This window comes from Myotis daubentonii, chromosome 21, assembly GCF_963259705.1.
Source record: "Myotis daubentonii chromosome 21, mMyoDau2.1, whole genome shotgun sequence".
In the NCBI taxonomy this organism is placed as follows: domain Eukaryota; kingdom Metazoa; phylum Chordata; class Mammalia; order Chiroptera; family Vespertilionidae; genus Myotis; species Myotis daubentonii.
The window spans coordinates 14,982,719-15,004,569 of NC_081860.1; the positions used below are offsets into that span (position 1 = coordinate 14,982,719).

General features: G+C 50.2%; 1 protein-coding gene across 11 annotated transcripts in view; it reads left to right on the forward strand.

Annotated features, from left to right (window-relative positions):
• Nucleotides 1-6,396: 6,396 nt before the first annotated feature.
• AKAP13 (A-kinase anchoring protein 13) overlaps nucleotides 6,397-21,851 on the forward strand; it is a 195,271-nt gene continuing 179,816 nt past the window's right edge. For all 11 annotated transcript variants that reach the window (XM_059678194.1, XM_059678195.1, XM_059678200.1 and 8 more), the window contains exon 1: nucleotides 6,397-6,752. In XM_059678194.1, the coding sequence (XP_059534177.1) occupies nucleotides 6,428-6,752 (325 nt within the window). In that variant the 5' untranslated portion in view covers nucleotides 6,397-6,427. The remainder of the gene's footprint in view (nucleotides 6,753-21,851) is intronic.

The window sequence follows — 21,851 nt, forward strand, 5'->3', positions numbered from 1 at the left end:
TGTCCTTGGGTGAGGATTAACCAAAAAAAGAAAAAAAGATCCATTTACCTGAGGCTCTGTCTCTAACCTAAGTACAGCACGCCCGCCTATAATAAAAATCCCACTAACCCCAGCAACAGGCAAGATCTGGAAAGCAGACTTGAAAAGCGGATTAAAAGAAAATGCCCAAACTTTGTGTGTTGCAATCCTGTATTGCCCTCGCTCACCAGAAGGCTTTTCGAACGTGTCATTTGTCTTGGCAGATAAAGTGTCACATACTAAGCAGGTGATAAGTGGCATAGCTCGCTGGGAGCATTTGGGAAAGTAAGTCCGAGACAAATGACAAGTTGGAATGTGTAACTGTCAGCACAGACAAGCCAAGGTCCCCACACAAAAGCTATTTTGAAGGCTCCTCTCTGACTTGGCAACCCTGCAGAAGGGAGACAGGCCTGGGCTTACTTTTCAAATCAGTCTCCTGTGAGTGTGTGAGAGTGTGTGTGTGTGTGTGTGTGAGAGAGAGAGAGAGAGGGAGAGAGAGAGAGGGGGAGAGAGAGAGAGTGATTTATACAGCTGCTGTCTTTCTGTCGCTGAATACTTATAGAAAACCAGGAGGGAGTGTGTTGTACTTAAAATGAAAAGAGAGAGATGAAGATCCAGAGAGAAAAACGAAGAGAGGTAAAGCAGATTTGCAAATAGACCTGCCGCTAGCCACTGTAAAAGACCAGCTAAAATTACCCCAGTGCAAGTGTCTTGTGTCGCAAGCTTTGTTCCTAATGTATGCTGAGGCCAAGGCCTTTCCGTGTGCGGCTCGGGCCACAGCTCAGCCGGGAATTATACACCCACTGGGGTCTGCAGGTCAAGATTTAAGTGCATTAACAGAGCTAATCAAACTGACAGCGAACCATCAAACTGAAGCCAGAAGGGGGAAAGCAAACAGAATTAAATAGTTCTTTCATAAGCTTCGGTGAAGTCTCACCAATGGAGAGGCACAGATGTGAAATTTTAAAAACGTGTCTTGATGCCTGAGTTGTGGACGAATAGGTTTCTACATTTCGGACTTAGGCAGTTTTGGCATTTTCAAAGCACTTGCTTTGTGTGAGGGGACATGACTGTGTGGCTGGAGGGGAGGGAGGACGAGGCGCAGGGCCAGCTTTTACCTGCATCTTCCAAGGTTTATATTTGACTGTGAGAGCAACTCTCAAATAAAAGCGAGACCCAGGCCCTGGCCAATGTGGCTCAGTGGTTAGTTGTCAGTCCTCAGACTGAAGGGTCACAGGTTCCATTCAGGTCAAGGGCACATACCTCCGTTGCAGGGTTGCATGCTTGATCCCTGGCCCTGGTCTGGGTGCATGTGGGAGGCAACCAGTCGATGTTTCTGATCTCTCTCTCTCTCTCTCTCTCTCTCCCTCTCCCGACTCCCCACATTTCCTCCACTCTCTCTAAAAAATCAGTGGAAAAAATATCCTTGGGTGTGGAAAAAGAAAAGTGAGACCCAGAACTATCTGCCTAGAAGTTGATGACTAGCCTGACTCCTCCTCCCAGGCTGGGAGCTTCCTGGCGGTGGTGTTCGTGAGCTGGCTTTTAGGAGTTGCCCACTTAGCCAGGAAGAGGGGCAATGGGAGGATGTTCTGGGTAGAGGTAAGGTATCAACAAGGGCAGGCAAGAAGAAGCCAGCGGGCATGTTGTGCCATGTGAAGCTAGAGAGTCAAGGCCCTGGCATCTGTCTGGGTGTTCGGGGCAAGGCCTAGGAACATGCCAGAGGTGAGTTACAGGTTTCAGCGCAGGCGGTAACCTTGATTGAGGGACGGAACATAGGAAAAAGAATGAACTTGCGAGGGAGGGTGGTAGAGATGAGCATCTGCAGATTCTGCCTCTCCAGCATCCTCCCACCTGCTCCTGGCCACGGTGCTTCCGTTTTCCGCAGTGAGATACTAATGTGCTTTCCGAGAAACCGGTTTCATGATCAAAAAAGTTTGAGAAGTATGGAATTAAACAAAGCAGTACTTCTCAGAGCTTTAATATATAAGGATACTATGCACAGTGATAGAAAGCATTTCTTACCTGGGCCTTGTTTGCAGGCTCCTCCCCGGCCCCAGGCCCTGGTTGGAGCTTGTGCAGGAGGCAACCAATCAATGCAATGCATGAGCCTTGTTAACATCCTCTAGGGCGGTTCTCAACCTTCCTAATTCCGCGACCCTTTAATACCGTTCCTCATGTTGTGGTGACCCCCAATTTCATTGTTACAAATTGAAAATCATTAAAGCATAGTGATTCATCACAAAAACAATATGTAATTACATATGTGTTTTCCGATGGTCTTAGGTGACCCCTGTGAAAGGGTCGTTCAACCCCCAAAGGGTTCTCTACCCACAGGTTGAGAACCGCTGCTCTAGGGGAAAAGTAGGCATAGTTCTAAAGATCCTTACTGGGACAAATGGTGAAGTTTGCATATGAATTGTACATTGGATAATAAAAAGTAGGGAAAAAAAACCCCAAGAGTCTCACTCAATTATATTTTAATTGACCAGCTCTTTCCTGAAGCACTTTGGTATCTGGGAATTTATATATTGTAAGACCCCCCAATTCCTGCCCCCTCCAAAAAAATTACAAGTGCTATGTTCATTGAAAAAACCAAAACGCTATTTTAAGCTGTGCTGAAACTGTAGTTTTTGGAAACCGTTATGTGCACATACGGACTTCTGTTCTTTACTATTGCAAACTCCATGTACTTTTTGGGGAAAATATTACATTAGAGATGAAACCAAAAGGTTTTAAAAATCTGCCCAAGAAAACCTGAGTTTGGGGCTCACATGAGTTGTTGGAGTCATTTCCATTAAATAGTGTTTAGGGCCCAAAAAACATGGTGTTTCTCTAACTCTAGCTTCAGAAACCTACTATTATAAATAATTGGGGATAATTATGAGAGCAGCTGAATAAACTGGAAAAGGCTGGGCATAAAGAGAAAAGCAATCAGATGAAATGTGCAGTTCTCGAGCCAGCCCATAAACCTCTCTGGAATCAGAATCACAGCCCCCATGTTCTCCACTAGAACCTACGCTTAAAGTAAACACAAACGAAACCTAAGAAAATTAACGCTACCCCCATAAGTGACCGATGTATTGGTTTTTGTCTTTTTGCAGTTACTGGAAGGAAATCTCTGGACTCTCTTGCATCCTAAAATTAAATCCCCTTGACTCCCGACTAAGAAATATGGCAATATTTTTGAGGTCAGGGTGGTTCCTTAATCCTGAGGCTTTTGTGATTCCCTTCCTTCCATCAACCCAGCAGCCCCTCACTTTTCCACCACTGGAAATATAATGACTTTAGAAGCTTAATTTGATCCCATGAGCAGCCTTTAAGCAAACTTATTCCTGCAAAGGATCATCATGGAGAAGAGCAAGGGTTTCAGAAATTAAACAGTGTTCTATCACTAGGTGGTACATCTGGCATATATTCATTAAAGGCTGGGGAACCACATGAGGGCAGGAGGCTAGGTAGCTGCCACATCTTTTGGAGGGGGAGAGAGAAACATGGATGGGTCACATTGATTGGTTGCCTCCCACACGCATGTACGCACACATCCCGAATGGCCAGGGACTGAACCTGCAACCTAGGTACATGCCCTTGACGGGGAATCAGACCTGAGACCCTTGGTGCGCTGACTGACGCTCTAACCACTTAGGCACACTGGCCAGGCGTTTACTAGAAAGTTTTAAATCATGTATATTTACCATATACTTCTATTGGACAGCATTGAGCTTGGCATTGAGGAAGAAAGTTTCCCTCTGCCACTCAACAAGTGAAAACGAAGCTCCTACCTGGAGCTAGGTTTCTCACAGCTATTCCTCTGTCTGCACCCTCACCCTCACCCCCCACTTACATCCCACCGCAGTACACGATGCTAGGGTGATCGCAGCTGAACATCTGTCCCCAACAGACTGCTGAAGCCTTTTGAGGGCTCCTCTTGGCCTTTCAGAATGAACACTATACTCCTTAGCAAGGCAGCGAAACCTGGCTTTGCCTTGCTTCCTCTCAGTTGTACCTGCTACCTGTTCCTCTCCACTTTCTCCTGTGTGTTGTGTCTCTGATATAGCCCACCTCTGCATTTGCTCTTCCTTGTTCTGGGATGGTCCTCTGCTACGGGTGCCCATGCACACCCCAGTCTCCTACACGACCCCACTCTTCCTCACCGGATGGATTGTCCTCCAAGACCTACTGTACCTTGCTCTTTGTCTCTAATGCCAGGACCAATCCTAAGGAACGCAGTAAACTCTCAATAGGTGTTTGCTAAGTGAATTGAGAAGCTGGGCAGGCATCATCAGCTCATGGGGTGTGTGTCAATGAGAACCCTTGTGGATACAAGTGACAGACACTTCCACTCTGGCTGTATTCGCTTACACGGTGGCAAAGTCTATGTGTTCTTCAATTCAGCAGTTCAATCAATGTCACCAAACACTGTTTTTCTTTCTCTCTCAACCTTTCCAAGGTGTTGGCTCCAGTCAAAGAGATTCTTTGCTCATGGTAGCAAGATGGCCGAGAAGCACAGCCTTCCCCGTCCCAGTTGAAAAGAAGTCAGCTACCTTGATAGTTTCAACAGAGTAGAATGGACTCCTGTCGCCCCTGACTGAGCTGTTTGAGGTCAGATGCCCAACCCTGAACTAATCATTGTTGCCTGTAGATAAGACAATTGGTTGCCTCAGGTGTGATCATGCGCTGAAGCCATGAAATTGGAACTGAGGTCTTGGTGGATTTGGCTGCATCCCAGGCCAGGGGCTACAAGTAGAAATTCCCTCAAAGCAACGCCAGGGTACTGTTTGTATCTTAAAAGCAATAAAATGTCCACTGCTGTGAAAGAAGAGCCCTGGGAAAAATTTGTTCTAATGCTTTACAAAAGAGATTAGGCGGGCTGGCGTGGGTGGGTAGGTGGGGAGAGATTAACCAAAGAACCAATGGGCACAGAAAAAAGTGTGGTGAAGGCCTGGGGGGAAAGGGAGGGTTATACCCACCCAGGGTGGAGGGAGTCAATGTCAAAAAAGGAGACATCTATAATATTTTCAACAATAAGGATAAATTTTTTAAAAAAATATATTTTATTGACTTTTTACAGAGAGTTAGAAACATCAATGAGAGAGAAACATTGATCAGCTGCCTCCTGCACCCCCCCCCCCCCCCCACTGGGGATGTGCCCGCAACCAAGGTACATGCCCTTGACCGGAATCAAACCTGGGACCCTTCAGTCCGCGGGCCGATGCTCTATCCACTGAGCCAAACCGGTTAGGGCAAGGATAAATTTTTTAAAAAAATAGATTTTTATTGATTTCAGAGAGGAAGGGAGAGGGAGAGATAGAAACATCAATGATGAGAGAGAATCATGGATGGGCTGCCTCCTGCATGCCCCACACAGGTCGACGACGTTCAATCACTTTTTAAAAAATATTTTTCCTTAAGTAGACTCACTTTTTATAACTTCCTATTTGATCTAAGAAATGAAGTCAATGAAATGATGGTGTGATGTGACAGACATTTCCCCTGCCCATTTCCCATCTGCATTAATATAAACACACAACTATAAAAACAGTAAGTTCCCCCCTAGCTGGTTTGGCTCAGTGGAGCTTCGGACTGCTGACTGAAGGGTCCCGGCTTCAATTCTGATCCAGGGCACATGCCCTGGTTGCCAGCTGGATCCCTAGTAGGGGGCATGCAGGAGGCAGCTGATCCATGTTTCTCTGTCATTGATGTTTCTAACTATCCCTCTCCCTTCCTCTCTGTAAAAAATAAATAAAATATGTTAAAAAACAACAACGAGTAAGTTTCTTCCTGCACTAACAGACCACATTTTGTGTATCAAATGCCCACCACATGATTTCTGAGGTCCTTTGCAACTCAAAGACTATGATTTTGTCTCACTGAGTAGCTCAAAGTTCCTGGAACACATTGTCACAATCCTGATGCGGCCATATACCCTATCCATCCATCCATCCATCCATCCATCCATCCATCCATCCATCCATCATCCATCCATCCATCCATCCATCCACCCACCCACCCACCCATCCATCCACCCACCCACCCACCCATCCATCCACCCACCCACCCACCCACCCACCCACCCATCCATCCAAAACCCTTGTTGAATACCTAGCAATAACTCTCCTAGGCACTGGACACAGAGAAGACTAAACCCCTCCTAATTTTAAGTGGAGGGAAATAGAAAAGTAAATCATTTCAGTATGTGTGGGGAGTGCCACAGCTCAGGTAAGCACCAGCACCCAGAGGAAGTGCGGTTTCCGGAGTTACGACGGAGAGGAGAGGGTGGGTGGGCATTTTCCTGAGCAGCATCCAGCAGCCACCCCACTCCGATGACTTAGGCGCGGCGCTGAAGCGGCTTGCAACTTCAGCTTTCCTTAGCAACCTGAGCGCACCGCCCAGGCGTCTTCCTATTGGTCCTATGGAGCTTGACGGACAGCCTTGCTATGCAATCCCAGCTCTCAACCCTTGGCTCCCCGTAGGCCTCACTGCCCTCCCGGGAGAGCCCGCCCCGCTCGGAGCGCCTGGGAGCGCATGCGCCGGCGGACTGGGGCTGTGCGCAGGGCCAGCGCGGACCAAGCAGCCGCGGAGACTCTCCGCCGAGAGCGCCTTTCTCGCTCCGCGCCTCCGCCGCCGCCGCCGCCTCCAGCCGTCCGTCGGGGGAGAGGCCGCCCATTGTTTCTCTCCGCGGCCAAGGTGCCGAGCTGCCCCGACTCGGTCCGTGGGGGAGCCCCCGGTGCCGCACGGTGAGAGCGCAACTTAGTTGGAGTTGGGGGAAGTTTTGTGATTTGAGGAGGGGTCGGCCCGGAGCGCGGGCCCCTCCCCTGCGGCTGCTGTTGGGCTCGGGAGGGGGAGGGGAGCAGGGCCGCGGGGACGGGGAGGGGGCGCGCGGGCGGGGATGAATGGGCGGCGGCGGAGCGCCCCCCTCCCGGCTCCGCGGCCCCCGCCCCCCTCCGCGTCCGACCTCCCGCATTGTCTGCTCGGGTCGCAGCCCAACCTCGGGGCGGCCCAGCTCCCGGGGTGGGGGGCGCGGCCGCCTTCCGCGCGATGGCTGCCCCTTCATCCTCTGAGGCCCGGACCCCTAGCCCCGGGCTTCCCCCGTGGGCTCCGAATGGGGCGGGGAACCTCGGCTGCTCCGTGGGTCCCTCTCGGCCGACCGAGTCCGCTCCCAAGTGCCCGGGACGCGAGGGAGCTGTTCCGCGGGGCGGACGCGGACGGTAAACACGCCGGGCCGCGCCCGCCTTCGGGGGGCGCTTTGGGCGCCTGCTCCCGGGGGCGCGGCCGGGGACCGGTGCGGGTCGGAGCCGGGCGCGGGAGGGGACCCGCGCCGGGACCGGGCAGTGCCTTCGGCTCAACTCGGTACGACTTCCAGTGCAGCCTTCCTTTGGGACCAACCAGAACTTTTATTATTTGTAAACATAGATTTCGGACACTTTTTCTTCCCGAAGCCAACCAATCAGTATGTGAAGAGTTTTAAAAGTTTGGGGAAAACCCTCAAGATATTTTTATAAAAGAAGAGAAACAGATTTGTTGTGTGTGTGTTTAAAATATATTTTTATTGATTTCGGAGAGGAATGGAGAGATAGAAACATCAATGATGAGAGGGAATCATGGATCGGCTGCCTCCTGCACGCCCCCTACTGGGGATGGAGCCCGCAACCCGGGCATGTGCCCTTGACCGGAATGGAACCCGGGACCCTTCAGTCCGCAGGCCGATGCTCTATCCAGTGAGCCAAACCGGCTAGGGCTGTTTAATTTTTAGTTTTTGTGTTGGTTTTTTTTTTTTTTTTTTTTTTTTTTTTTTTAAGTAAGTAGTTCTTAGAGCAAAATGATTCCATCACATTTACCTTACTGTGAGGTTAGGATTCACAGTGAAAGCTGGATTGTATTCCTGGGGTTCATTCTCAGCTTTTACACTCAGTGAAGTTACTTTGAGAGTTTATTGCCTCAAGCATAAAGAACTAAAGGAAAAGCAATGTGTCCCCCCCCCCCTTTTTTTTTCTAATTCCCCTTTATTTTCAGAAGCTGCAGCTTACTCCATTTTTCTAAAACATTGGGTTGTCCAGATCAGGACAGATGCTGCTGTTTTGGAAAGATGATTTTTGGTTGGTTGAGATAAGTCACTGTTGCAGTTCTTGTGTATTCCTTCCTGGTCTCTTAGGGATTTGCAGACTGCTTTAAGTCCTGGCCTTGTTGTCAAATTTTGGGTGCATGATTCTACTGGATTTGGTTCATTTAGCTTATCATGCGGTAATCTGTTTAAATCCTCTAGTTGGAACTGGTTTAAATGTTCAAATTCTTAGTGAGACAAAATGACCAGGATGTTGTTAATATCAGTTGTGGCACCCCTTTGCCATCTGCTAAGTTAAAAAGAAAATCTTGGAGAAATAGTTGTGTGCGCTGTCAATTTGCTTTGATTGATTTCTCATGCCAAGCGAGTAACTTAGAGAAGTGTTCTGGGTTTTTCTGGTTGGTTTGCCTCATTTTGCTTTAAGAAATCAACTTTCTTCACCTGACGAGGCTAAAGAAAAATGCCCTCATGGTGCGGCAGCGTTGTGCTTTTTTCCTTTTTTTTTTTTTTAAATATATATTTTATTGATTTTTTACAGAGAGGAAGGGAGAGAGATAGAGAGTTAGAAACATCGATGAGAGAGAAACATCGATCAGCTGCCTCCTGCACATCTCCTACTGGGGATATGCCCGCAACCAAGGTACATGCCCTTGACCGGAATCGAACCCGGGACCTTTCAGTCTGCAGACCGACGCTCCATCCACTGAGCCAAACCGGTTTTGGCATTTTCTTAAATGCTTATATCAAGTACAGTGCATATAAACAAAAAATAAGCATTGTACTTTTAAACTACAACAATAAACCACGACAAGGTGTAGTTTTGGAGTGCGTGCATGTGTCGGGGGACTGTGGGGCAGGAGGTTGTCAGGGAGGAACAAAATGCAAACAAACACGATTACAACATAATGTGACAAGTAGGCCAGTTGCTTTCCTTCTCAGCTGTGATAGCCTGTTGGACGGACTTTTGTTTTAGGGTTCCTCACACATCATTTATTGGCCTGACTGCTGCTAGCTATGTATACGTAGCGTAGATGGACTCCCCCCCTAGCTTGACTCCTGGGGGCTTGGGATGCGCCTGAATTCACTTTATACCCTCTTTGCCAGGGAGGCGTCTTAAAGCAAGTGCAGGTGTTCGGTATGTGTTTGAATTGGCTGAAGTGCTTTGTATTCAGTGGTGGTTGGGCCCATAGAACCACTAGATCTCTGATGGGATTTATTTATTTTTAAATCTTCACCCAAGGATATTTTTTTTCCATTGACTTTTTCAGAGAAAGTGGGGGGGGGGAGATGACAGAGATATGAGAGAGAGATATGAGAGAGGCACATCCATGATGGTTGCCTCCCGCACGCTCCCTAACGGGATCGAGCCTGCAACTGAAGTACGTGCCCTGGACCAGGAATCAAACTTGAGTCCCTTTGTCCTCCGGCTGAGGCTCTAACCATTGAGCAACCGCCCATGACAGGAGTTTAAAAGAGTTTCTAATTTTTCTTTTTAATCTGTTAATTCTTGAAAAGAAGTGAGGCTTAAATAGTGCACTGTGGATTTCCAAAAGTAGTTCTGATTTAGAAATGTACTCCTTTTTTTTTTTGGTGCAACGATTAATTTATTCACACTCTGCCTACTTCCCTGTTGTGAAATGGGGAGGTAGCACAGTGGAGAAGAAGACATTCTTTGAAGCTTGGGTTTCCTACTGTGGAAGGTGTATTGGCATGCTTTCAGTATTTTTTAGGGATAAGTGAAATTGTGTGCCTAACATCAAGTAGGTGCCTAATACTTTTGCTACATTTTGTATGACTTAAAAATGTATTTTAGCCCTGACCGGTTTGGCTCAGTGGATAGAGCGTCGGCCTGCGGACTGAAGGGTCCCAGGTTCGATTCCGATCCAGGGCATGTACCTTGGTTGTGGACACATCCCCAGTAGGGAGTGTGCAGGAGGCAGCTGATAGATGCTTCTCTCTCATCGATGTTTCTAACTCTCTCTCCCTCTCCCTTCCTCTCTGTAAAAAATCAATAAAATATATTTTTAAAAAATTGTATTTTAAAAAGTTCTGATGCTTCTGAGTATAGGAGTTTAGTTAGATACTTCTGTCGTGAGGGATCCTTCTGATAATCTAGTCTTAATCAAATGTAATTTTTTAAGGTGGTAGCTGAACTGAATGTTAATAGAAACAGCTTTTACTTTCTCAGTCACTTGATTTGAGTGGAACCTGCAGAGTGGCTTGGTTGGGTAGAACTCTATGCATTTATAGTGTTTAAGAAATTGATTGTTTTCAACATTTGTAATAGTTATTTGGACAGTTCCGGCTTTTCTTCCTTATTTTACATTAGTTTTGAAAAGTGATAGATAAAGATTTTTTACTGCATTTCTCAAACTTGCTTAAGATAGAACTGGACTGGGGGTTAATGTAGTGTTAGTACAATTCAGAGACATGAACAAATCACTCACTTCCCCCTTCAAGATAGCTTTGGTGGTTGTTGTTAATCCTCACACGGGTTATTTTTTCCATTGATTTTTAGAAAGTGGGAATGAGGGAGGGAGAGAGATAAGAGAGATGAGAGAGACACACCCATTGATTGCCTCCTGCACGTGCCCAAGTTACTGTGAAATCACAGGAACTGACATTGGATGCTGTGCTTGAAGTCAGGCGAAACCACGATAAACAGTGAGCACAGAATGTCAGACTATTTCAAAAGAGTACAAAGGAAGGTAGTGTAGTGTAGTTGTCTCAGCTTTACTCATTTTCTTAAGTTATTGTTGTTTTTAAATGGCTTTACTCAAATCAGGGGAGTGTGCCCCTTCGGTGCCAGATGTTATACTTTATGCCTTACCTACATTTCTTATTTAATTACTAGGGGCCCGGTGCACGAAATTCGTGCACTGGGTGTGTGTGTGGGGGTGGGGAGTGTCCCTCAGCCCAGCCTGCCCCCTCTCACATACTGGGAGCCCTCAGGCGTTGACCCCCATCACCCTCCAATCGCAGGATCGGCCCCTTGCCCAGGCCTGACTCCTCTGACAGAGGCGTCAGGCCTGGGCAGGGGACCCTCATTTCCCCCCATCACTGGTTCTGCCCCCAGCCCAGGCCTGATGCCTCTGGCCCAGGCATCAGGCCTGGGGAGGGGACCCCCAGACCCCTCCGATTGCTGGCTCTGCCCCTTGCCCAGGCCTGATGCCTCAGCCAGAGGCGTAGACCCCCATCACCCTCTGATCACCTGATCGGCCCCTTGCCCAGGCCTGACGCCTCTGCCAGAGGTGTCAGGCTTGGACAGGGGACCCCCATCTCCCCCCGATCACTGGCTCTGGCCCCCGCCCAGGCCTGAGGCCTCTGGCCCAGGAATCATGCCTGGGCAGGGGACCCCCCATCTCCCTCTGATCGCTTGCTCCACCCCCCGCCCAAGCCTGACGCCTCTGACCCAGGCTTCAGGCCTGGGCAAGGGGACCATCATATCCCCCCAATCCCCGGCTTAGCCCCCCGCCCAGGCCTGATGCCTCGGCCAGAGGAGTTGACCCTCATCACCCTCCGATCACCAATCACCGGATCGGCCCCTTGACCAGGCCTGAGGCCTCTGGCAGAGGTGTCAGGCCTGGGCAGGGGACCCCCAGCTCCCTGCAGTTGCAGGCTCCGCCCCTGCCCAGGCCTAACGCCTCTGGCTGAGGCGTCCGGCTTGGACAGCGGGGACCCGCAGCTGCAGCGGCCCCGCGATCGTGGGCTTCGCTTTAGGCCCAGGCAAGGGACCCCTAGCTCCTGGGACTGCCAGCTTCAACCGTGTCCAGCTCCCATCGCTGGCTCCACCCCTACTTCCTGCTATCACTGGCCAGGGCGGCAAAGGCGCCTGATTCTCTGATCATGGCTGGGGGGCAGGGCAAAGGCGGCCCCAGGGCCGCCTTTGCCCTGCTCCCCAGCTCTTAGCTCCCCCCTGGGTTTCCGATCACTGTCAGTGGCAGGGGGCTTCTTCCTGCTTTCCCTTTCGCCTCCCTGCATTGTGCCTACATATGCAAATTAACCGCCATCTTGTTGGCAGTTAACTGCCAATCATAGTTGGCAGTTAACTGCCAATCATAGTTGGCAGTTAATTTGCATATAGCCCTGATTAGCCAATGAAAAGGGTATCGTCATACGCCAATTACCATTTTTCTCTTTTATTAGATAGGATTTTATTAGATAGGATGAATCAGTTTAGGATGAGGGAATAGACCCAAAAGTGATTAGGCAGCGGTCACATTAAACTAAGCTATTAAACTGTGATCCCAAAATTGGAACTCCGATTATGCTGACTCCAAAGGCAGTGCTTTTCACATCATCAGTACTGTCAGCTTGAAGGAGTACCTTTGAAAAGTAAATCATGTTTATTGAGATAGTATTTATATACCCATTATAAGTAGATAGAGTTTGACTCATTTTTCAAATGTATCCATGTATGTAACAGCACAACCAAGAGAGTGTTTCTGTCACTCTAGAAAGTTCCCTTGTGCCACTGTCCATGCAGTTTCTCCCATAGCCCTCACCCCATTGCCCACCTTACCACGGGCAGCCACTATTCTACTTTCTGTCTCTGTAGTTTTGTCTACATTAGGATAAACTATATCCTCAGACTATCAGACGGACACAGGCCAAATCTGGCCTACTGCCTGTTTTTAATGTTGGTGTGTGTGTGTGTGCGTGCATGTGTGTGTGTGTTTTAAAATATTTTTTTTTTTTTTTTTTAATATATATTTTATTGGTTTTTTACAGAGAGGAAGGGAGAGAGACAGAGAGTTAGAAACACCGATGAGAGAGAAACATCGATCAGCCGCCTCCTGCACACCCCCCACTGGGGAAGTGCCTGCAACCCAGGTACATGCCCTTGGCCGGAATCGAACCCGGGACCTTTCAGTCCGCAGGCCGACGCTCTATCCGCTGAGCCAAACCGGCTTTGGCCTAAAATATTTTTTTAAATTGATTTCAGAGAGGAAGGAAGCGGGAGAAAGAGGTAGAAACATCAGCGATGAGATAGAATCATTGATTGGCTGCCATCTGCGTGCCCCACACGGGATTGAGCCCACAACCCCGGCCTGTGCCCTGACCAGGAATCGAACAGTGACCTGGTTCATAGGTCGACACTCAACCACTGAGCCATGCTGACTGGGCAATGGGTCATTCTTTGCTTGCCCTCATAGATTTTTTCCAATATGCATGCATAATTTACTCTTCACTGTCTGACTCCAGGAGGCCTCTGCACTGATTTCTGGGGGTCCTTCATGGTACCCTGCAGCTTTTAGATTCCTCAGTCTTCCCAACTCTTATGTCTGAAACCCAGCCCTACCAGACTGCCATGTGCTGCACGGGATCCTCCTCACTGTACCAAGGTCCAGGATGCGCCTTCTCCAGGCTGAGAAAGCTGCTCTAATCGTGGGGCTCATCTCATCTGTTCCCTTCTATTAGGGATCGCAGTCCTGTTCTGCCAGTTGTCCAGTGTCGAAAAGATGTTGCCTCATGTATGTTATCCATTTTTTTCTGGTTGGTGGAGGGGTGTGGCAGGATAAATCTGGATTCAGTTGCTCCATCATGATTGGAAATTGAAGTCCCTTGGAAGAGTGTTGGTGCTGAAAGTTTCGTTACAGAATTCTTTACATCTTTGGGGTATAAACATCAAAGAAACATTTGTTAAATGTCTGCTGTCTATAGCTTAGCCCTTATGCTCTGGGGATTATGCAAAAACTAGATCTCTTCCAGTTGAAGAGGTACATACATAGTACGTACTATACATATGATTAGCCAAAGCCGTGAAATGGTCTAGCAGTGAACAGAAAGAAAGGTCACTGTTGTCTGATATTTTCAAACAGAAATGCTTTTTTACACTGTTGTTCCTTCGCATATATGTATATGGTTCCGTTTTATGGCACAGAAGGTGTTGAGTCAGTTGCTAGAGTATTGGCTCTTTCAGATGCACTTGGTGACATTTTGCTGTGTGGCTTTGGATACGTTGTTTGTCTCTGAAATTCAGTTGTTTTGTAAAATGGGCCTATGACATTTATTCCATGGAGGGCTGTTAATTTATTCAACACAGATTTGGGTACCCTCTGTACACTGGGCATTGTTCTAGATGACAGGGATTCAACGACAAAAGGTGGTTGCTGCCATCAATCAAGGAGCTGAAATTCTAGCGAGGGAAGCAGAACAGAAACAAATGAACAGTTTCGGTGATGTCTGGTGGTGATAATTCTAGGAAGAATATGAAGAGTATTAGCAGAATTTGGGGAGGTCAAACAAAGCGTTTCTGAGGAGACAGAATTGAGCAGAGATCTGAAGGAAGTGAAGGAGGCAAGCCCCTTGAAGATCCCTGGATGTTCCGAGCAGAAGGAACACAAGGTCAGAGGGCGTTAGGTGGGAGCCTGCCCAGGGAGGCTCATGCGGCTGGGATGGGGTGAGAACAGAGAACTGCAGGCGATACCGTAGGCAGGGGTCCTCAAACTACGGCACGCGGGCCACATGCAAATACAAATATTGTATTTGTTCCCGTTTTGTTTTTTTACCTCAAAATAAGATATGTGCAGTGTGCATAGGAATTTGTTCATAGTTTCTTTTTTAAACTATAGTCCGGCCCTCCAATGGTCTGAGGGACAGTGAACTGGCCCCCTGTTTAAAAAGTTTGAGGACCCCTGCCGTAGTGTCTGTAGGAAGAAGTCAGGTCAAATGGCTGGTAGGTACAAAGGAAGAGCTGAAGGGCTTTTTTTTTTTTTTTTTTAAATATATTTTATTGATTTTTTACAGAGAGGGAGGGAGATGGATAGAGAGTTAGAAACATCAATGAGAGAGAAACATCGACCAGCTGCCTCCTGCACGCCCCCCACTGGGAATGTGCCCGCAACCAAGGCACATGCCCTTGACTGGAATTGAACCTGGGACCTTTCAGTCCGCAGGCCGACGCTCTACCCACTGAGCCAAACCGGTTAGGGCGAGCTGAAGGTTTGATCAAGGACTGACAAGAGCTGATTTAGGTTTGAGTTTCGCTGTGGATGTGCAGGAAGCAGGAGTGGGAACAGGGAGACTGGTTCAGTGCTTCGCAGTAGGTGAAGCCTGGAGAAGGTGGTGTTTGGATGAGGGTGGTGGCCGTGGAAGTGGTGTGAGGTGATTGGAATCAACACACAATTTGAAGATAGAACTGGTAGGATTTCTTATGAATTGGAAGAAGGCTTTGAAGGAAAGAAAGGAATCTGGGTGATTCCTAGTTGGGGAAGGTGTGGAGTGAGTTTGCTGGGAGGAAGACATTGCGATTTCCCTTTTGGACATGTTGGGTTTGATCTGTGAGACTTTTAAGTGACGATATTAGTTAAGTATTTGGGTGTGCAAACTTGGAGGTCAGGGATGAAGTCTGGACTGTTAGGTTAGGTGGCTCAGGAGGCGGCGCAAGAAATAGAGTCCAGTGAATCAGAAAAGAAAGGAAAGGAAAAGGTTTATTCTGCGTCCCCGGGAGACCCACGTACCCCCAGGACAGGGCACGTGGATTCACGCCAACAGGGAGGGGGGCGCTTTTTTTATACTGCAGTTGGGTGAGGGGCGGGGACATGAGCTGAGGAATTCTCTGCCGCAGGGGATGGGCGGGGGTATTCAGAAGAAGTCCCTATCTGTGTGGGGGTATGTGGATTCAGGGAGAAGAAGCTGGTATCTGTGTCTGGCACGTTGATCTGTGAGAAATCCCAGGGGAAGTCCATTGTCTCATCACATGTCTCTGATCCTGGGCTCTCTCCGACCTAACATTCCGGCCTTTTGGTGATAAGGGACGGCGACTCTTTCTGACTGCTTCCAGCTGGCTAAGGGCGACGGAGGGGGGGCGTTTAAAGGCCAGGGTTAGGCAGAGGCAGGTCGGAGGGCAGCCGAGCGTAGGGATGGAGCAGGAGCTGATTCACAGTCACTCTGACATCTCCGCGATCCGGGAGCGGATGAACTTGAGGAGGCAGGGGGCTAGGAGAAAAAAGACACAGATGAGAATCAGGGGCCCTATCATGGGTAGGACCCAGGTGGCTAAGGGGCTTTGGAACCAGCCGGAAGGAGAGTTGTCCTGGAAGTGTCCTGCATGTCGTTCTTCACTCAGCTTAGTCAGGGTCTGTACGTTTACGTTTTGCTCCACTACTCCGGCTCGATGTAGTAACAGCATTCTTCCTGAAGGAATATACAGGTTCCTCCTTTTTCTGCAGTCAGAAGGTCTGAGGCGAGCTGGTTCTGTAGGGCTACTTGGGCTACTGATGTCACTTGCTGCTGTAGGGAGGCTAAAAGAGGCAGTAGTAGACTCCAGGGCTAACTGGAGCTTGTCATTAAAGTACTGAGCAGTGACCAGACTGTTCCCGAGGGCCCCCCAGTGAGGCCTACCAAGGCAGTGATACTCACCCCTAACATGACAGGGAGGAAGGCAGCCAGGTGGGTCCAGGGATGGGATGGAGGGAGCAACCAGTGAGCTCCGACTCTCCGTACAAGGTTAGTTGGGGAACTACTGTGACCACGAAGCAAGGCCCGGGGTCAGAGGAGTTCATGCAGTTGCTTAAGGTGCCATTGCACCAAAAGAAGGTACCTGGACTGGCCTTGGTGGGGCTGGCTGCGGTGTAGTTCTGGGTGCAGTTCCACGTGACTCGCCCTCCGGTTACCGGATTACTGGTCTGGTAGCATATCCGTGGGGGCAGGATGGGCTCTGGAGTTTCGGGTTCCCAAAGGGGAATGCCAGCCACAGGAGGCTGACATTCACCTTTCCCTTGGGTTCTTGGAGAAGTCGTGAGTGGGATGGCAGCCAGCAAAGACCTGCCAGGTGACTTGTTTGCCATTCTGGTAGTAGGTTTCACGGACCTTGAACCTCCACACATAAGTGGGTGGGGGTGGGTGTAGGTTGCTGAGGGCCAGGAGGAGAAGGAAGAGGGGAGGGTGGTTAAGGCGGACCTTAGTGGGGCCCAACACCTCACATTTATAGAAGTCATGCTGCTCCGGGGTCCTCTTGAGTCTGGAGAGGCGGTGCCAGGACAGGTCGTCAAGCTGGGGTCGCCAAGCAGCTTGGCCGCAGTGGGGGCTGTGAGGATTACAGTGTGAAGTCCTGTCCACCTAGGCTCCAAGGCTTGTGGTTGTAGGTTCTTAAGGAGGACCGAGTCACCAGGGTGAAGGGCTGGTCTTGGGAGTCCTGGTCGGTCGGCTCTGGCTTGGGCAGAAACCTGTTCTCATGTTCTCAGAGCAATTGCCTGGTTAAAGACAGATATGGGAGATACGTACCCAGGGGAGGGGGATCAGTAAGAAGATGGTGATTGAGCAAGAAGAGTCAAAAGGGCTCAAGAAAATGGGGCTCCTTGGTGTAGCCGGAGTTTGGTCAGGGCCATGGGCAGGAGGTCCGGCCAGGAGCTGCGAATTTCTAGAGAGTTTAGTTAGATGGTGCAATAGGTTGGAATTGAGTGGCTATGATGAGGGTGCGAGCCAGTGACAGAAATCCAGCAGGATGTAGAGGAGGAGGGATTGATGTTTGAGAGTAGATGGAAAGTTGTGTTGATGAGGGTGGGCATAGGAGTAGGTACAGGGTTCGTAAATAGAGTGACACTAGAGGATTTCCCATCCAGACAGTAGAATTGATGACTCCCTCATCATTCCATGTCCCATTTCACCTGAAAATATGAAAAACCTGAGCAGAATCGGAGGGTCCCTTGCCCGGTAAGAGCCTGTGAGGAATGATGGGTCATCCGGTCCTGGATGGTGTCGCCGAATCTTCTTCGGGGATGGTGGGAGGCACTTGGTGAGCCTGAGAGAGGTAGGTATTGCAGCGAAAGCGGGAGAAAATGTTAGAATGGGCTGTTATCCAAGGGAAAATGGAAGGAGCAGTGGAAGCCAGGGACCTGGAGGCTGGAGAAAAGGCGGGGAGAGGGAGGGAGCAGGTTGCGCAGCCTGTTCCCAGGCCTCTAGCCGCTTGGATTTTAAAACTGTCTTGGATTTTAAAACTGTCGCATTTTTCCTTTGGGAAGGGTGAAGGGGGATGGGGCGAGGTCAGAGCAGTTTTCAGTTCAGAGGAGGGGACAGTAGTGGCGGAGAGAAGGAGAAAAGGCGTTCACAGCGAAGATTGAGGTAGGCGACGACTGAGCTAGGCAAAGACTGAGCTAGGCTACTGTGGTCTGGGACAACAGGGCCCCATGACTGGATGCATGGCAGTGGGGGATCTGCATCCCTGTAAAGGGAGGGGGCCAGGAGTGGGAGGAGCAGGGAAGCTGAAGGGCTCAGAGTGAGCTGCAGAGTGGCCACTAGGATGGTGAGGATGTCTTGTCCTGACAGGGGCATGGGGCATGCTATCATCAAGGAGGCAGGGAAGGAGTCCGGTGGCCAGAGGGCAGGTGGATTTGCCGTCAATACCCATGTCCGAGATCTTGGAAGGATAAAGGGGCCCTAAAAAGGAGAGCAGGACAGAGAAGGCAGCCCCCGTGTCAATCGGGAAGGTGACCTGTGGCCTTCAGTGCAGCCCTGAGCATGGCGAGGATGACGGGGTCATCAAGGCTGGGCGTCTTCAGTCTTCAGCCCATCCCAGCATGGCCAGTGGTGGTGCGTCATGGCCTCCTGGAAGGGTGGTCCTTTCACGCTGAGACGTAAAGGGCCCGCCACTTTTCCAGGGGCAGTCACTCTTCCAGTGACCATTTTGACCGCATGCCGGGCAGGGCTTGGTCGGAGCTCGGGGCCAGGGGCACTGCATTGCCCAGTGGCCTTCATTTCCGCATTTGAAGCATTCTCCGGTGGCGTTCCTTTCATTGTACCCCCACCGCTCACAGCCCCCTTAGGGCCATGGCGGCTGCCGTCAACCTCAGGGCCACAAACAACTAAGGCATGTCTGCAGGTCTACCTCCTGTGGAAGGCAGGCCTCCCATTCTGACTGTGCCTGCTCCTCCAGGGCATTAAGAACCTTCAAGGCCATTTTTCACTCGATCTCGGACCTGGGTTTGAGGACCAATAAAGACCTTAAAGGTCGGGTTAGAGTGGGGGGCATAGATTCAGACTATGCCCTCAGTTCCTGGGCGGGACTATGGCAGGGGTAGAATGGGCGCAGAAATGGAAGAGGCTGTTTTGGAGCTGACATTCTTAGGATTTGGGCTCTAGGGGAGAAGGAAGCTTCTCGTTAAGAGGGTCTGAAGAGAGCACAGCTGCAACCTCTCGCAAAGGGAACTGGTCGGCCACCTGTGAACTAAAGTGCTGGCAGTCATGGTGGCGGAGTTTCGGCAGAGCGCACAGAGGAAGGCGGGCACAGAGGAAGGCGGGCGGTTAGACCTTAGGGCACTGTGTGGGGTACAGGTTACTAAGGCAGGCTGTAAGGGAAGGGGAGAGCGCGGGAGAGGTGGCCTGAGTGGGCTTGGGAGAAGTATCGGCAGTTGAGTTTAAAAGCCACAACCTCCCAGGGGCAGAACGGAGGAGGAAGGACAGAAGGAAGGTAGAGCCTACCGGACGCGTGTGTGTACCGACTGGGAAAGCAGGCAGGGGCAGGGGCGGCAGGGGACTTGAGTTTCCAGCTCCCGCAGCGGCTATGGCTTTAGCGGCTGCGGCGGTGCGCAGACAGACAGACTGCGCGGCGGCGGAGACGTGCTGGGACTGGGGTTGTAAAAGGCGGTTTGAGTTTCGGCCGCAGTGGGGCGGGCAGAAGAGGGGAGGCGGGGTCAGGAGGTGGAAGAAGGCGTGGCTGGAGGAGGGTCCAGCAGGGAGGAAGAGGCGAGAGGGTGATGGACAGGGGCACGAGGCCGGTGGGAGAGCGGCGCCTTTCGCCGGGGGAATTTGTGGTGGCCTCTCCGGTGGAGGGGGTGGGGGGACGCGGAGACGATGGCGGTGCCGTCGCTGCGTCCCACACACAGCACATGAACCCACTCCCACATGCACCACACACACCGCGGGCTCAGCGGTGCGGGGAGTGGCACGGCGCAGGGACAGCCCGGAGGGAGGAGGAAGGGCGGAGCGAGAAGAGATGGCGGAAGGAACTGGGGGAGGGACGGGGAACGCAGAGAGATGGAGAGAGGCTGAGAGAGAGACTGAGAGAGAGAGACTTGGGCAAATTTCCCAGTTCACTGGCAGAAATTACTGAGGTCGGTGTGACGGTAAAGTCAGGGTCCCGTTTTCATTAGCCAGATCGGCGAGCCGGCACCCTAGAGGTGTGCTCAGGTCAGGTTTGGAATTTGGATTCCCCGTGCTCGATACCCGTGGCCTGTAGCGGGGCTAAAGGCTGGCGTCCCAGCAGTTTATCCCACGCTACGGAGAGACGGAGGGAGGGACCGTGGGTGGGGTAGAGGCGTCCCTGCTACCCCCCCAGGTCCGGAGGAGCCTTCCTGGAAGGGTCCGGAGAGGCAATCTCTGACGTGGCCACGGTTTACGGACAGAGATGCCGGCGGGGCGGGTGGCCACATGGGACCGGCACGGGGGCGGGGCGGGACTCACCGCTGATGCTGCTGAACTGGGAAAAGTTGCTGAGCTGAAGAGATGAGGTCCTGGTGGGTCCAGAGCCACGAGGAGGGAGAGGCGGGCACCCAGAGCCGTGGAGGCACGGCCAAATGGAGTGCTCACGCCACCCGGGTTTCAAGGCACCAAATGTTAGGTTAGGTGGCTCAGGAGGCGGCGCAAGAAATAGAGTCCAGTGAATCAGAAAAGAAAGGAAAGGAAAAGGTTTATTCTGCGTCCCCGGGAGACCCACGTACCCCCAGGACAGGGCACGTGGATTCACGCCAACAGGGAGGGGGGCGCTTTTTTTATACTGCAGTTGGGTGAGGGGCGGGGACATGAGCTGAGGAATTCTCTGCCGCAGGGGATGGGCGGGGGTATTCAGAAGAAGTCCCTATCTGTGTGGGGGTATGTGGATTCAGGGAGAAGAAGCTGGTATCTGTGTCTGGCACGTTGATCTGTGAGAAATCCCAGGGGAAGTCCATTGTCTCATCACATGTCTCTGATCCTGGGCTCTCTCCGACCTAACATGGACGGGATATAAGAATTTGACAGTTGTAGAGAGGGGAGGGTGGGGTAGGGTTACTGTGGGAATTAGGGGTATGTAAAGCTCCTGGCACAAGGAGGGAGGGGTACTTGGCATGGTAGCTAGTAATAATCATGACAGTGGTAATCAACAACAACGAGGTATAACCATGGAGGATTAGATATGAATGAAGGAAGGTGGTAGTGACCTAAAACAATACCTTGTGTATTATAGCAGTTAGTTATGACGCCACACACGCTGAAAATTTTTCTCCTCTGAGCACGATAAAAATATTATTAGTGAGATGTGCTGTATATTTCCAGTCTCTAAGGATATCTGATTTTTTTTTTTTTTTTTGTAGATAGGTGCTCTCTCTGTTTGAGGACTAAGGATGTCTATGAGTCAGTGGACAGGAATGACCTAGCTTTTGCCTCGGCCCGCCTGCTACAATGGTGGTGTATGTATGCTTAGAGCATAGGATAGTGGGTATTTAGAGAGATCTTTTGAGGCAGGCTATTTCCTAATAGGTGTTCTCTAAAAAGTGAAGTCATTAAAGGGAAGAAGAAACTGTATTTACTGGGTGCCTGCCTGCACATTGTATGTTCATTTACATTTCTTAATTCCTTACGATAACTCTATAAAATAGGTGGGCTTCCCTCCAAACCCCCCGCCTTTTTTGATGAGAAAACGGGGGATCATAGATTTTAGTTTGTTTGCTTCTCTCAGGTCAGTTAACTTTAATTTTCATCCAGGACTTTGTGACTATCAACATACTCTAGTTTTGTTATATATGCCTAAAGTCACATTTCCCCCGCTGATATAATTATATCCAAAACAGCCAGTTTA